General features: G+C 39.7%; 1 protein-coding gene and 1 pseudogene across 1 annotated transcript in view; both read left to right on the forward strand.

Annotated features, from left to right (window-relative positions):
* Window positions 1–14,414, forward strand: part of EP300 (E1A binding protein p300) — a 105,306-nt gene that overhangs the window by 76,180 nt on the left and 14,712 nt on the right. Inside the window, exons 16-23 of the mRNA XM_066633382.1 lie at window positions 141–297; window positions 913–1,031; window positions 1,594–1,833; window positions 2,377–2,465; window positions 5,073–5,153; window positions 9,305–9,361; window positions 10,176–10,253; window positions 11,416–11,483. Of these exons, the coding sequence (XP_066489479.1) occupies window positions 141–297; window positions 913–1,031; window positions 1,594–1,833; window positions 2,377–2,465; window positions 5,073–5,153; window positions 9,305–9,361; window positions 10,176–10,253; window positions 11,416–11,483 (889 nt within the window). The remainder of the gene's footprint in view (window positions 1–140; window positions 298–912; window positions 1,032–1,593; window positions 1,834–2,376; window positions 2,466–5,072; window positions 5,154–9,304; window positions 9,362–10,175; window positions 10,254–11,415; window positions 11,484–14,414) is intronic.
* On the forward strand, window positions 7,493–7,606 carry LOC136657851 (5S ribosomal RNA; annotated as a pseudogene).

Consider the following 14,414-nt stretch of genomic DNA (forward strand, 5'->3'; position numbering starts at 1 on the left):
TTTTTGTTTTAATTTGTCACACATAGCTAACAACTAACTATAACTGTGCAAGGTTTTCATGTGTCTTTCTACATAAGAATACTAAGAAGTGAGCTTAATGTATATCGTGCCTCTTCATATACAGTTTATCTGCTTCCTAGGTTAAGGTAGAATCCATGGCAGAGGAATGTAAATCTGAACCTGTGGAGCAGGATGACAAAAAATCAGAAGTGAAGCAAGAAGTGAAGGAAGAAGAGGAAAGACCCAGTACTCCGGGTACTCAGTCTTCACCAGCTTCAGGACAGACTAAGAGAAAAAGTAGGTTAAACATCTTTGGCTGCAATCCTATCCACACTTTCCTAGGAGTAAGGTGCATTGACCGTAATGGAACTTACTTCTGAGTAGACAGGCATAGGATTGGGCTCTTTGTCTGCTACATGGGAAGACTGAGTAGCATGTTCCTTTAGTTTGAGACTTGGATGATTAGCATTAGTAATATTTGACTGTCAGTTTAATACAATCTAAACTTTACTCTTAGTGTAGGCATTTTGCGTTCAGTAATTGTGGTGGTGTTTTTAAATTTTCATTGCTGCTATATCAAAGCCCTGTTCTTGATAATTTAAAAAAAACTGCAGGCTTTGTTTAACACTAGAGCATTGACTGTTGGGTGGAGAAATTTGAGGTGATAGATGGTCTGGATGTTATAGCAGATTTCCAGTATGTGAAATGAAGGGTTCTGTGAGTTTCTCGTAGTACAATAATTGTAAAAACTCCATTTGTAAAAAAAAATATGGATGAGTGATAGCCTACCTATGTGAACTGCCTTGAGTCTGTAAGATTCTCACTCATTGTGAGAGTCAGTGAGAGATTTGGTATATAAATATTGTATAATAATGCAATATATTAATATAATATTGCACACTTTCCTTAAAGTTTTTAAGCCAGAAGAATTGAGGCAGGCACTTATGCCAACTTTGGAGGCACTTTATCGTCAGGATCCAGAGTCCCTTCCCTTCCGACAGCCTGTGGATCCCCAACTACTTGGAATTCCGGTAAGTGTATTTTAAAAGCAATGTCTTAATGCATCAGAATTTGATCAGGGCTTTTATATGTACCTGAAGTGTCCCATAGCTGTAACTTTTTTTAGTTTAGGGTGGAAAGCCAGGAGTTCTCATTCAGAGCAAGGTTCTCTCCTTTGTTTGGAAAAGAGTTCAGGTCAAAACCCGACTTTTTTTGACTGACAGGTTAGAAGCAAATTTCTCAGATAGACTCTTCCTCTCTTCCTTGAGGTTTCAGTTTGTGTCTGCTAGGCAAGCAGAGTTGACCTTCAGTGGAATCCTATAGAGTTGCCAGAAAAATGATAAGGCAAGCAGGATTTTGAACCAGTTTATGCCCTGTTTCCCCCAAGTGCTTTCTCATAGAGGGCTGATCATAGTGTGTTGTTCTAATAATCCACATTTGTGGAGTTCAATATAGCAAATTTGATTAATGAAATAAGAGTAGCAGTTAGCATAATTTTTGTTCAGTTAGAAGAAAATGAGGACCCAGATCACACTCAGGGGTTTGGAATTCTTTTAAGTCTTTCAGTATTCTAATTCTGGTTTTTTCTTGCAGGATTACTTTGATATAGTGAAGAACCCCATGGATCTTTCTACTATCAAGAGGAAGCTTGACACAGGGCAGTACCAGGAGCCCTGGCAATATGTGGATGATATTTGGCTCATGTTCAACAATGCCTGGCTTTACAACCGCAAAACATCCAGAGTGTATAAATACTGTTCCAAGTTGGCAGAGGTGTTTGAGCAGGAAATAGATCCAGTTATGCAGAGCCTTGGCTATTGCTGTGGAAGGAAGGTGAGAAAGTTGAAACCAAGAAAATTGTAATTATTGTCAGTGTGCCTAATTTTAAACCTCCTTTGTCTTTCGTAAGCATAGATATAGACATCAGAGATGGCCAACTTGCAGTCCACAGTTTTATGACTACTGTGAACCTGCCTGTGTTTCTGGGCCTCTTTGTGCTTAATCTTAAGTCTGCTCACAGTTCTGTGTAAAACATTCACAATATTTGGATGAAGTGAGCCCCACAGGATTTGCTCTCAGACAGCCATCCTATGCATGCTTACTTAATACACAGGTATTAGTTATGCTTTTATAGAAAAAGGTTTTTTTTAACTGTCATGGGACTCATGAATGAAATGTGTAAATGTATCTTCCTATGCACAACTGATCTTGTACATTACATTCTTCTTTAGGACTCTTTTATCAGTGTGTAGGTAACTTTGATTTTGAATTGCCAAAATTAAATCTGTTGTCTTTGCACTAGGTAATATTCTCCTCAGGTGAACAGCTAGTCAGTATGGCACAAACACTTATAAAATTTGCTTTTCCTCTTTGCAGTTGGAGTTTTCACCACAGACTTTATGTTGCTATGGCAAACAATTATGCACAATTCCACGAGATGCTACGTATTACAGTTACCAAAACAGGTAAGAGCCTTTTGGTGCAACGCTGCCTGCTGTGAAAAAATTAGTTTGGCAGAGTCAGGTGTGTTCTTATACCTTGGGCAGCCTGAGCAGATTACTTGCCCTGCTAGCCAACTACCCTGTTGCACCAGGTGACATCCCCTGTGGCATCCCCCCACACCTCAGTTTCAGGAAATGAGAACATTAATGTAAAATCTATGTATGCTATAGATTTCAAAGTTGCTTCAGTAAATGTATTGTTATCTTTTCCTCCCTACCAGACAATGCACAGTAGTCTGTCAGACAGTGATTGTAGCATTACGTTCTTTAAGCATTTGTGTCTGAATCTTGAGTTCACTGACATTTTGATCTTCAATTTCCTCCTGAGCAATCTGCTTTTCTGTCTAAATCCACAATAATTGTCATACTCACAGCTTAATGATTAAACTGTTTTTCATTTTAAGTGTTAAATTAAAAGTTGGGTATTTGCTAGATTGAGGTGGACTGACTTCAGTATTGCATGGTCTCTTTGTTTTACTAGAACTTGTGATTTACTGTTGTGTGTCTGTGCCTGAAATCTCTTAACTCAGTTTAGTTATACCTTAACTGTTAAGTTAACCAGAGTATACATTTTTGCTGAAGAATATACATCATTGTATTAAGTCAAGATCCACTTAGTCCAGCATCCTTTACAAGAATTTCAGCAACTAGCAGGTGCTGAGTGGTCCACTAGTGAACCCATAGTCTGCCCACTTTTGCTAGGTTACTCTATTCTAGAATAAAAGTTGACTTATTATACACAAGTGAAATCTTAGTGAATTGAACCATTAAATAAGCACATTATAATTTTTAAGAGTCCTGCTTACTTGATGGTGGGGGTGGTGCCTTGCTGTCTTCCACAGAATGGTCAGTAAAACTTTTGAAAAATGGTGTTTAGAACTCCTTATGGGAAAGGAAGCACAACTGAGCTCCAGAGTTAAAGACATACAGTGCTTTGTTTTGTTTGGATTTTTACTATTTTGAGGGCAAAAAGCTTCCTGAGATGCATGCTTTTTGGTGGGAAGCTGAAGAAATGTGCAGTTCCCCTTAACAAATGTAAAACCTTCCTTCTCAGTTTTGTAGCTAAACAGTTTGAAGCCATAAAATGAATAATCTCACAGATGCCAACTTGATTAAAGGAATCTTGCAATTAAATGTCTGTTGGGATCCAAAAAGCTGCTTTAGGTGTGCCCAAAGGTTTGGGCGTGCCTAGTGATACTTATGACCTTTTTTCCTTTAGTGAGCAGACTTTCTTGCCATATTACAAACTGCTTTGCAATCTCATTTTGTTTCAAAAGTGGTATTCTACGTTGTAGGGATAGTTGCTGTGCAAGACACACAAGCCCAAACCCCCCTTTTGGGTGTTTGAAACTGCTTGTATGGATTTCATGGCTATGCTTTGAATATCCGATTGATGTTTCTGTCATTCTAACCATGTAAACATATGCACTACTATTGTGTCTTGAAAAAAGCAGGGTGGGGTGATCCATTTCCTCAGCAATACAGATCCTATACAAAACATATAACTGGCTATTATTACACCTTGAAAAATGTGGAGTGGGGGATCTGTGCCGTCAGAAATTACTGATCCCATAGTGTTTTTGTTTCGCTTTATGATACTGTCACTTTTTTTTGTTCCTCTTGTTTTAGATATTTGTGTATTAAGATTAACTTGCTTAGCAATTGAGAAGCTGCAGTTTCCATACATTCTTGAGGGTAGAAAGCATTTTGAGTAAAACGCTCAAGTTTAATGCAGATGAATACACAATTTTTTCATATTTCTATTCTTATAGGTCTCCCAATTGATGCACAATAGTATTTCAGAAATTAAGAGCATTACATATGTGACTGGCTGTCATTAAAATTCCTGACTTTTTTGGCAAATTGCAAACAATTACATGGAACTAGTTCTGAGGATAGATACTGCAGCTTTAAAGAGATGTTGAAAGCAAACACTTCAGGAGGGAGACTGGTCTATCAACATTTGAGCGTTCTCAAGATGAATTGTTTTCTCCCCTTTTCAGCTCTCTCCTAGCAGATGTTCTTTTGAAAAGAATTGCTACCCTGATACAGATGTCAGAGCAGCAATTGCTCTTACCCTCTTTCTTCTTCATTTTGATTCTTTGCTTTTATGTGGCATTGATTATTGAAATGAGGAGGGCATGGGCGTACTAAAATGGAGTACTCTTTTTATTTGCTATAATTTGCTGCTTGTGATCCCATTTGAGAAATTTAATGCTAATCTGTGCTTTGCCTTGGCTTTCTGCTTTGTGTTGTCCTGTCTTGCTTCTGTGTTTTTTTGTTTTTCGTCCTGCAAACCCCCATTTCTTTGTTTGTGTGTGTTTTTTATTTCTCCTTCATGCTTGTCGTTGTCTGCACTTGGCTTTGATTGCAAAAAAAATCCAAAAAAACAAACCAACCAAACACAAACTCTGGGTCCCATAAATCTTCATCATTGAATGTCCCTGTCGTCGTTGATGACCTGCTCCCGCCCCCCTCCTTGGCCTGCTGTGATTGGTGGCTTCGTTGCTTGGCTTGGGCTGTGTTGTGTGGACGGAACAGTTCACCCAAATATGGCCTTCTTGCCGACAGGTATCATTTCTGTGAGAAGTGCTTCAACGAAATCCAAGGAGAGAGCGTTTCTTTGGGGGATGACCCATCACAACCTCAAACGTGAGTACCTGTCTTAAATAATTTTTAGAATTCATAATAGGTTTTGAAAACCTCTACAGTTATAAGAAACTTGGTGACAAATTAGAGCAGACTCTTATCAATGAAACTCAATGATATAGGTAGTGAAAAGATAGTTAACTATCTTTGTCTGTGTAAAAGAGCAAAAAAAAAGTAACCTGCAAAAAAAAATATTCTAATCTTCTCCTCTTCCCCACCACCAGGCACACCCTTCTAGTTTTGAGAAGGAGATTTGGGAATCTGCTCACTTGGGGCAGCAACCAAACACCTGACTGGCTTAATTTTGAAACAGATGACTTGATTTTTATTTAAAGTTGGGTAATGGATGAAGGCACATAGTTCTGATAAATGGATCAGATCAGTCAATTGTATGCCTCTTAATGAATATATTTGTAAGGCTTTATTGTTTAAATATCTGTAACTTAATTCATAAGATCTTATTTATTGTGATGGGTTTTAATGTTTTCATTTTTGTTTTTAATTTTGATTTTTTGTTTTCATATGTCTAGTTATTGTTGTCCACTGCCTTGGGTCCCTTCGGGGAGAAAGGTGGGATAGAAACACAGTTAGAAATAAATAAATATTTGGATAGTTTTAGGATATGCAAATTTCAGAGATGCAGATACCTTTTTTTGTTATGGTGGAGGCTTAAGGTTTTGCTGTGTTCGGAGTTCATATGGAAGTACAAGAAGGCAGATTTAAGAAAAATTATCATTTGTTTGAGATTCCTTACTAATTTACAGCCATAGAAAGATGATCGGTATTGCTTTTCAAGGGCATAAATAGTGGTACTCTTTAACAACAACAACAACAACAACAGGTATTTATATACCGCCTTTCTTGGTCTTTATTCAAGACTTTATTCAAGGCGGTTTACATAGGCAGGCTTTATCTAAATCCCTATTTAAATAGGGATTTTTACAATTTCAAAGAAGGTTCTTTCTTTCAAGAACGACTACATTCAAGGTGTTTCATTCCGATCTGGCTTCACATTCTGGCCTCCATCCTCCCACGCTCAGAGCAGATGGAATTGCTCGGCTTCAGCTTGTCAGCTGCTCCAAAGTCGCACGGTGCCGGTGGCCTCGAACTGGCGACCTTGTGGATGTTATCTTCAGGCAGACGGAGGCTCTACCCTCTAGACCAGACCTCCTGCTCTTTATAAAATATATTGTGATCATCATGATATTAATCATTATTCCCTGGCTTGGGCACAATATTAAGTAGTAGATAAGCTTAAAATAAAAACTGCATAACCGCCCTCCTAACGTAAAGCTTAATGAATGGGACAGTGCATATTGTCAATAATTGAAGTAAATCAAAATTTTCAGTTTCCAACTTGTAGTTTTGTGTCTCCTACAAAACTGGATAAAGATCGCACACACATCCTTCACTCAAGAGGATGAAACACCATTCCTAAACACTTACCACTATTTAAGATGCTGTTCTTTATTCTTATTGCTATCCGGTAATCTTCCAGCTTCTGCAGTGAATAGTCACTTGCATCTGATATTTAGGCACGGACATAAGTTTGAGTTGGATTCTGATAATGTAAATTCACTCCAGAAAAGGACAGTTTTTAACAATCTTAAGAAGAGAGATAATCAGACAAGCAATTCATACCTAGGTTGTCTCCACTAAGCGAAATCTTAGCCTAGATCAGGGATGTCACTCATTTAATACAGAGGGTTGAAATTAGCATTCATGGTGGCTGTTGAGGGCCCAAAGTGACATCATTAAGCAGAAGATGGCCAGAAATAAGCACTTCGTTCTCACATAGAACTCATTAGCTGCAAATGACAGAAAACATGCATATCTTATTCATATTTTCAAGATATGGAAGAACCCTATTATCACACTGGGAGACGCCAGTTGTTTCGCGTTACCAACCACTCAAGCTTCTGTGGATAAAATGGTGATTGGGCAGCAGTGCTCCCTCGAAGTAGCAGATTGTTTAACCCTTGATGCACATAGCCCCATCTGCCTTGCCAGTTTCACGACCAACCAAAAATCGGGTTGTGCCGTCTGGTGGGCCACAGACCCACAGTTTGGGTATTGCTGACCTTCATCATAGACAGGACTTCCTTTGCAGATCTTCATGCATCATGGTAGGGAACATATGGTATTGCTTCAAGTAATTGAGACCCAGGTGGTTTAGGACTTTAAAGCCATCTTTTTGAATAGTGCTTGGAAACTACATATATAACATGATTACTTTGACAGGCCCAATCAGTTGTCTAACTGTTGCATTCTGAGCAAAGTATAGCTTCTGATCAGTCTTCAAAGCCAGCTCTATAGAGCATGTTGCAGTAGTCTTTTCTAAAGCTTACTGTTACCCTGCACATGCCTGATCTCGTCTGATCTCAGAAGCTAAGCAGGGTCAGGCCTGGTTAGTACTTGGATGGGAGACCACCTGGGAATACCGGATGCTGTAGGCTTATACCATAGTCTTTCGAGACTGAAGGTTGCCAACCATGAAATCACATTTGCCTCTTGTGCATTTTCAGATGGCTTATTTGGTATCACTGAGAGAGAAGTCACTTTTCAAGACTTCTCCATAGTAATGTACAGTAGGAGAAAACCTGAAAACAAAGTTAGCTTCAAGTCACAGACAAAATTAATAGAACAGTCATCAAAACCATAGATGAAAGACAGCAACACTTCCAAAACATTGTTGGTAAAAAAGAACAATCTTTACCTGCTGCCTAAATCAAGTAGGTGCTTCCAGAATTTGTCTAGGAATGTTGTTCCAAGGCATGATGCCTTTGCTGGAAAGTTCCTTTCTCTGGTCACCTCCGCTCTGATCTTCAAAAGTGGGGGCACTCAAAGAAGGGCCTCAGAAGCAGATCTCGGAGATCAGATAGACATTTATAGCAGAGTCCCATACCAGTTCACAGTCTGTGCTGTGTTCTGAACCAGGTAAATTTTCCCAACTCTTCAAAGGTAGTCCAACATATAACACTTTACAGTAGTCTAATCTGGATGGTTGGCATGGATAACTGTGGTCAATGAAGAATTGTAGCAAAAATCAGATAAAAAAGATAGAGTAACCCAGTTCTTAAAAAAAATTCTTGTTAATTGTGTTCTGTTAAATATGTTGACCTTTTGAAGAAATACATAAAATGGGACTTCTTTTAGCATCACAAATTATACACTTTCATTCAAGCTCTATAATAATTGTAAACAAGTAAAATCCCATGCAGTAGTTTCTGTTTTCATATGCTCCCCTCTCACAAAGGGTGGGTTTGGATTAAAAACAGCACTGCTGTGGCTTCTTTATGAGAGAGAAAATTCTGTAGCCTCTGATAACTCTGTTGGGACATTATCACCCGTTTAATTTCAAACATATGTCAATGGGTAGAAATATTTAACTGCCTGGTCATGGTCTATTGATGGCTCCTGTGTTGTGCTATATGCTTGTAAACAGTCACAGCCATGCTCCTAGTTGTTTGAATCCACATGCAATATTTTATGAAAGTCATCTTTACTTCATAGGTAAGTTAGAAATGAATGTGTGTTTTATTCTGGGCTATGATACACTTTCTCCTGGTCCCACTCACTTCTACAAACAGTCCTTAAGAAGCAGTATAGGTGGGGCCTCATTTTCGCAGGGGATCCATTCCCAGACCTCCCACTGATACCAAAATCTGCAGATAATCAAATCCACCAACCTCCCCCCCTGCTGTTCTCCAAACATGATTGGAGCTTTGCTCCGGTTGAGTTTGGAGGCCTTTCTGAGGGCTGGGGTGGCCCTGCATAGCCTCCCCAACCTTCAGGAGGCCCTCAAGCCTCCGGAAATATTGCACTTTGGATTTTTGTTCAAAAAAAATAAGTACCAATTTTTGGCTTTTCAGAGGCTTTAGAGGACCTCCTGAAAGTTGGGGAGGCCGTGCACGCCTCGTGGCCCTGAGAAAAGCCTCCAAACAGCTCCGGTCATGTTCGGAGGACAACAGGTGGGGAGATCCATGGGTTCGGGACCCATGGTAAGATAAAACAGTGGGTCCTAAATCCGCGGATAAAGAGGCCCCACCTGTATGCTTAACAAACTCCTGTGCGGCAGGGTTTGTTGCAGACATTTTTCTGTGAGCCATTAACATGTTCTTGTCACAACTAAGAATGTCAATTTGTCTCCTCAGCACAATAAATAAAGATCAGTTTTCAAAGAGAAAAAATGATACACTGGACCCTGAACAGTAAGTAATACTTCCACAGCTCAAATTGTACTTGATGATGGTGATGGTGATGATAAAATTTTTTAAGAGAGGGTCCTTTTCTTCCATGTGTCACTTCAGGTGCTACTTCAAAAGTTTTGGCTTTATTCCCTTAGTGTATTGGCTTCAGTATTGTTTTGATATTGTATTTTTTAAAAGCCCATTCCAAGAAAAACAGACAAAACTATGACATTTGTAGCACATGTATCTTGACTGTTCTCCCAACTTGTTGCCCTTCAGTGGTCTAGGTCTGGGGTACTCTCTGATCTGTCCACTAGGGAACAGGCTCTACTTATATGGCCAGGGATGGGTACGAACACCTCCAACTTCTTTTTTGAAGCCAGTCTTTTTCTAGGCCCTGCAGTGCAGATTCTGAGCTCAGGCAGAGGGAACCTTTGACTTTCTTAAAAGTTCCTTTGACTTTCTTTTTCAGAAGCACTGCTAGTCATAACTTTGTTCTGTTGTATACTTGATTGTACTTTAACAGTTACATATATACTGGAATTGGTTGAATTGCTCTGAATTATTTTTAATAGTGGTCTATAGGAGAAGCAAAGCTATAGAACTTACTCTCCTGAAATCATTGTGCATTTGAGTTTGGACAATATTTAAAGGATAGCACCTTTATCCATTTCTAAGTCAGGAGAGAAGGATACAGCAAATTTGAAGTAATATATACAACCGAAGATCAGAAGTTATAACTTGTGAATCACATCAACACTGAAATGCTGTTCTATATTACCCTAATTGTGCCTTTAACAACCCCTGTGTTGCTAATGCTTGCTTTCTTTTTCAGATTTGTTGAATGTATAGAATGTGGAAGAAAAATGCACCAGATTTGTGTACTTCACCATGAGATAATTTGGCCCTCCGGGTGAGTTGCTTGCTGCTTTTTTTCTCTTCCTTTCATGTTAAGAGTATTGGCTGTGCCATAATTTGAAACTATATCATTCTAATTTTAACTGTTTCTTAAATATAGTGGGCCCTCAGTATTTGTGGGTGATTGATTCCAAGACTCTCCCATGAATACAAAAATCCCCTGTTTCTGGAGACCTTAGATGGGGACAAGGTCGCGGCACCGCAGTGACCTACTTGGAAGTCATGCTGGACCCTCCAGAGGTTGTGTCGGGCCCGCAGCCCATTGGCCTCTCCGCCACCTCAGAAGGCCTCCAGGACGCAACCAGGAATGGCTCCTGGAGGCATTCTGAGGCACAGGAAGGTCAGCGGAATGGACCACAGGCCTCCAAGCACCTCAGAACACTTCCTGGACACAACCAAAAATTGCGAACCTGAACAGGAAGTAACTTCCGGTCATGTCATAGAGGCCTTCTGAGGCACAGGGAAGCATCTGCAGTTGCTCAAATCTGCGGATGCCAAGTCAGCATATAAGACAGGTCCACTGCTTTCACGTTGCTAAGAGGAGTTTACAGTTTAAAATCTTCTAAATCAATTAATAAATAATAAATGGAGGCCCCTGAGGGTCTTTTCATAACCCAGATCCCGACACTTGCTTTCTAGTTCCAATACATTCTTTATTGTCAGGAAGCTTACACAGTTGAGTAGAAGCAAACACTTATCTGCTCTAAATCTCAGAATTACACTACTGTGCACCATCACTCTTGGCCATGAAGCCAACACAATCAATACTGTACATCTTTCCTTTCTGTGGTTCTGGCAATATTGACCTTGTTGAGATTCTTGCTTTTCTTTACTACCTCTTGCAGCACTTTAGGCAGTGAATAGAGATAGTTCAGTTTAACAAACCGTGCTCTGTAATCTGAAATAAAATGGTGAGATACTTATTTGTACACTGAGTACTTTCATGAGCTTTTGGTGACTGCTGATCTATAGTGGATGGATTCTTAAACCCCTATTGAGCACAATGCATTACCCCTCCTTAGAGGGGTCTTTGGAATCAGTGCTTATTGGTGTCAGGATGTTAGAAAACACCAAGAGAATATTTTGTTGGGGTAATTCATGCTTGTATTTGGAATATGTTTTCAATAAATTCACTCATTTTTTCACTTCTGTTTCAGTTTCGTCTGTGATGGATGTTTAAAGAAAACAGGACGAACCAGAAGAGAGAATAAATTCTCTGCTAGAAGTAAGTGAAAGGATGGTGTTCAGATGTACCCCTTAATGTTATGCTTAATTATTTGGAAGCAGGTCCCATTGATTTCAGTGGGTGTTATTTCCCATTTTGAGTTGAAGAGTGCATCTTTATCAAAGTTTGATAACGTTAGCAACTTACTACTTTTTTCCTAAGGGTTAGACATTATTTTGAACTCCTCTGTAATAGGCTGTTTAAAGCAGGAAGTGGTAGTACTTTTGCTTAAAATCCTCCCCCAAGCAGCAGTTTGTAAAAACAAAACAAAACAGACAAGGGAAAAGAGTAAGGGAAAAGACACAGCTGCCCACCCACTGCATAGGAAGCTGCCTTATTCCAAGTCAAACGGTCCATTTAGCTCGGTAGTGTTGACATTGTCAGCAGATCTCTAGGGTTTCTGACAGGAATATTTCTCTTTCATATATGGAGGTCCTAGGGATTGAACTTGGGAGCTTCTGTATGCAAAGCTAAGCTGGAGCTCTACCATGGATTTATAGCCCCTCCCCAAAAGCAGCAAACCGCTGCCAGTACCTACAAGGCAGTAGCGGAATGGCTTGGAAAGGGACTAGACTCCTGGGCCTCAGATTAAGGTCGATACTTATCTATCAATTAATCCAAGCCCTAAGATAGGGCGTGTCACTTTCCTGCACTGAATATCTCTTGTATGGCTATTTGGGTGTTTTAAAGGACCACTTCTGTTCCACTTCCTTCTTTAAATGTGTCAATGATAAGTTTAATGTGTAATTTAATTTGGCCCTAAGCTTTCTTTATAGTTGGAGTTGAAAGATATTCTGGTAGCCAGATGAGTTTCATTTAAATAACTAACACTACCTCCAGCAGTATTGGCCTGTCAGGAACATGATCCCCATGCTAATCTGCTTTCAATAAATTGGAGTTATGCATCTTTGATCATGTTTATATTTAAAAAAATCTTAAGGCAAACAAACATAAATTCTGGACAGTGGGTGATTGCCTGGTAACTTTACATTGACACGGTGCAATTAAGAAGCCCTGTTCTCTACACATTCTTAAAATATGGAAGACATTAACTTGCTACGTAACTATTCAAGAGTCTTTCTTCAGCTTCATTCTCCTAAAATGGAATCCAAATTGCCATATGAGACTGATACTTCATGTCTCAACATCTGTTTGCTTTTTCTCCATAATTAAAGTTTCCTAGATTTATTGGGCTCATTGCTTGAGATCTAGAGTGGGGGTAGGGAAGCTGCATTATTATATGTGCTAGTTGATTTTCAGTTCATTTCCTTCTAACTTATGATATTGAATGCACCTCATTCATTTCACCTACTCTGCACATGGTTTTCAGTGAGTTATCCACCAGCATCTTTGGTCGGTTTGGGAAAGATCTTAGGGCTATAGTAGATGACTGCTATACTAAGTTACAGTAATGTGAGAGAGCTTGAAAGTAAAAGAACAAATGTTATAATGCTATTATGTAAATTGTGGTGCTGCTGCATTTGGAGTACAAGTGGGCCCCCTACTTAAGGACATCCAGCTTACAGATCTCCTTACTTAATGACAACTGCGTTGTACTTCACATAGGCACAATATGTCTTTTCTGATTATTTTTGCGCAGGTATAGTTTGTGAGGAAGAGATGCAGAAAAGGGAGATAAAGGAGACCCAGTATGGCACCTAATAAAACTGTATTCATGTTTCTCTCCAACTGATGCAAATTGTAACTTGTTGTAAAATACAAGTAATTCAGATGCAGCCCCTCCCAATCTGAGCTACTGTAAGACCCATTTTGTACATTACGCAACAAAAAAAAGCAGGGTTACTGCAGTGCCGTAAGGAGTGAATTCTCTATTTTATAGATAGTAACTTGTTTATAGAAATATTTTTATACTGTTTTTCAACCACTACAGTAAGTTGTTCACAATTTTGTTTACATTGCATAAATAAATAATGCTTCAATTGAAGTATGTTTCAACTTAAGACCTGTACCTAACCTGTACTTACCTGTATTGGAACCTAATCTATACTTAAGTAGGGGATTACCTGTATTGCATAACAGTTCTGATGTTTGAGACAGAATAAATACCTTAGAACTGGAAGAGATAAGAACAACCCCACTGGATCAGGCCATAGGCCCATCTAATCCAGCTTCCTGTATCTCACAGCGGCCCACCAAATGCCCCAGGGAGCACACCAGATAACAAGAGACCTCATCCTGGTGCCCTCCCTTGCATCTGGCATTCTGACATAACCAATTTCTAAAATCAGGAGGTTGCGCATACACATCATGGCTTGTACCCCGTAATGGATTTTTCCTCCAGAAACTTGTCCAATCCCCTTTTAAAGGCGTCTAGGGTAGACGCCAGCACCACATCCTGTGGCAAGGAGTTCCACAGACCAACCACACGCTGAGTAAAGAAATATTTTCTTTTGTCTGTCCTAACCCGCCCAACACTCAATTTTAGTGGATGTCCCCTGGTTCTGGTATTATGTGAGAGTGTAAAGAGCATCTCCCTATCCACTCTGTCCATCCCCTGCATAATTTTGTATGTCTCAATCATGTCCCCCCTCAGGCATCTCTTTTCTAGGCTGAAGAGACCCAAACGCCATAGACTTTCCTCATAAGGAAGGTGCCCCAGCCCCGTAATCATCTTAGTCACTCTCTTTTGCACCTTTTCCATTTCCACTATGTCTTTTTTGAGATGCGGCGACCAGAACTGGACACAATACTCCAGGTGTGGCCTTACCATAGATTTGTACAACGGCATTATAATACTAGTCATTTTGTTCTCAATACCCTTCCTAATGATCCCAAGCATAGAATTGGCCTTCTTCACTGCCGCCGCACATTGGGTCGACACTTTCATCGACCTGTCCACCACCACCCCAAGATCTCTCTCCTGATCTGTCACAGACAGCTCAGAACCCATCAGCCTATATCTAAAGTTTT

This window comes from Tiliqua scincoides, chromosome 7 (genome assembly GCF_035046505.1).
Source record: "Tiliqua scincoides isolate rTilSci1 chromosome 7, rTilSci1.hap2, whole genome shotgun sequence".
NCBI lineage: Eukaryota > Metazoa > Chordata > Lepidosauria > Squamata > Scincidae > Tiliqua > Tiliqua scincoides.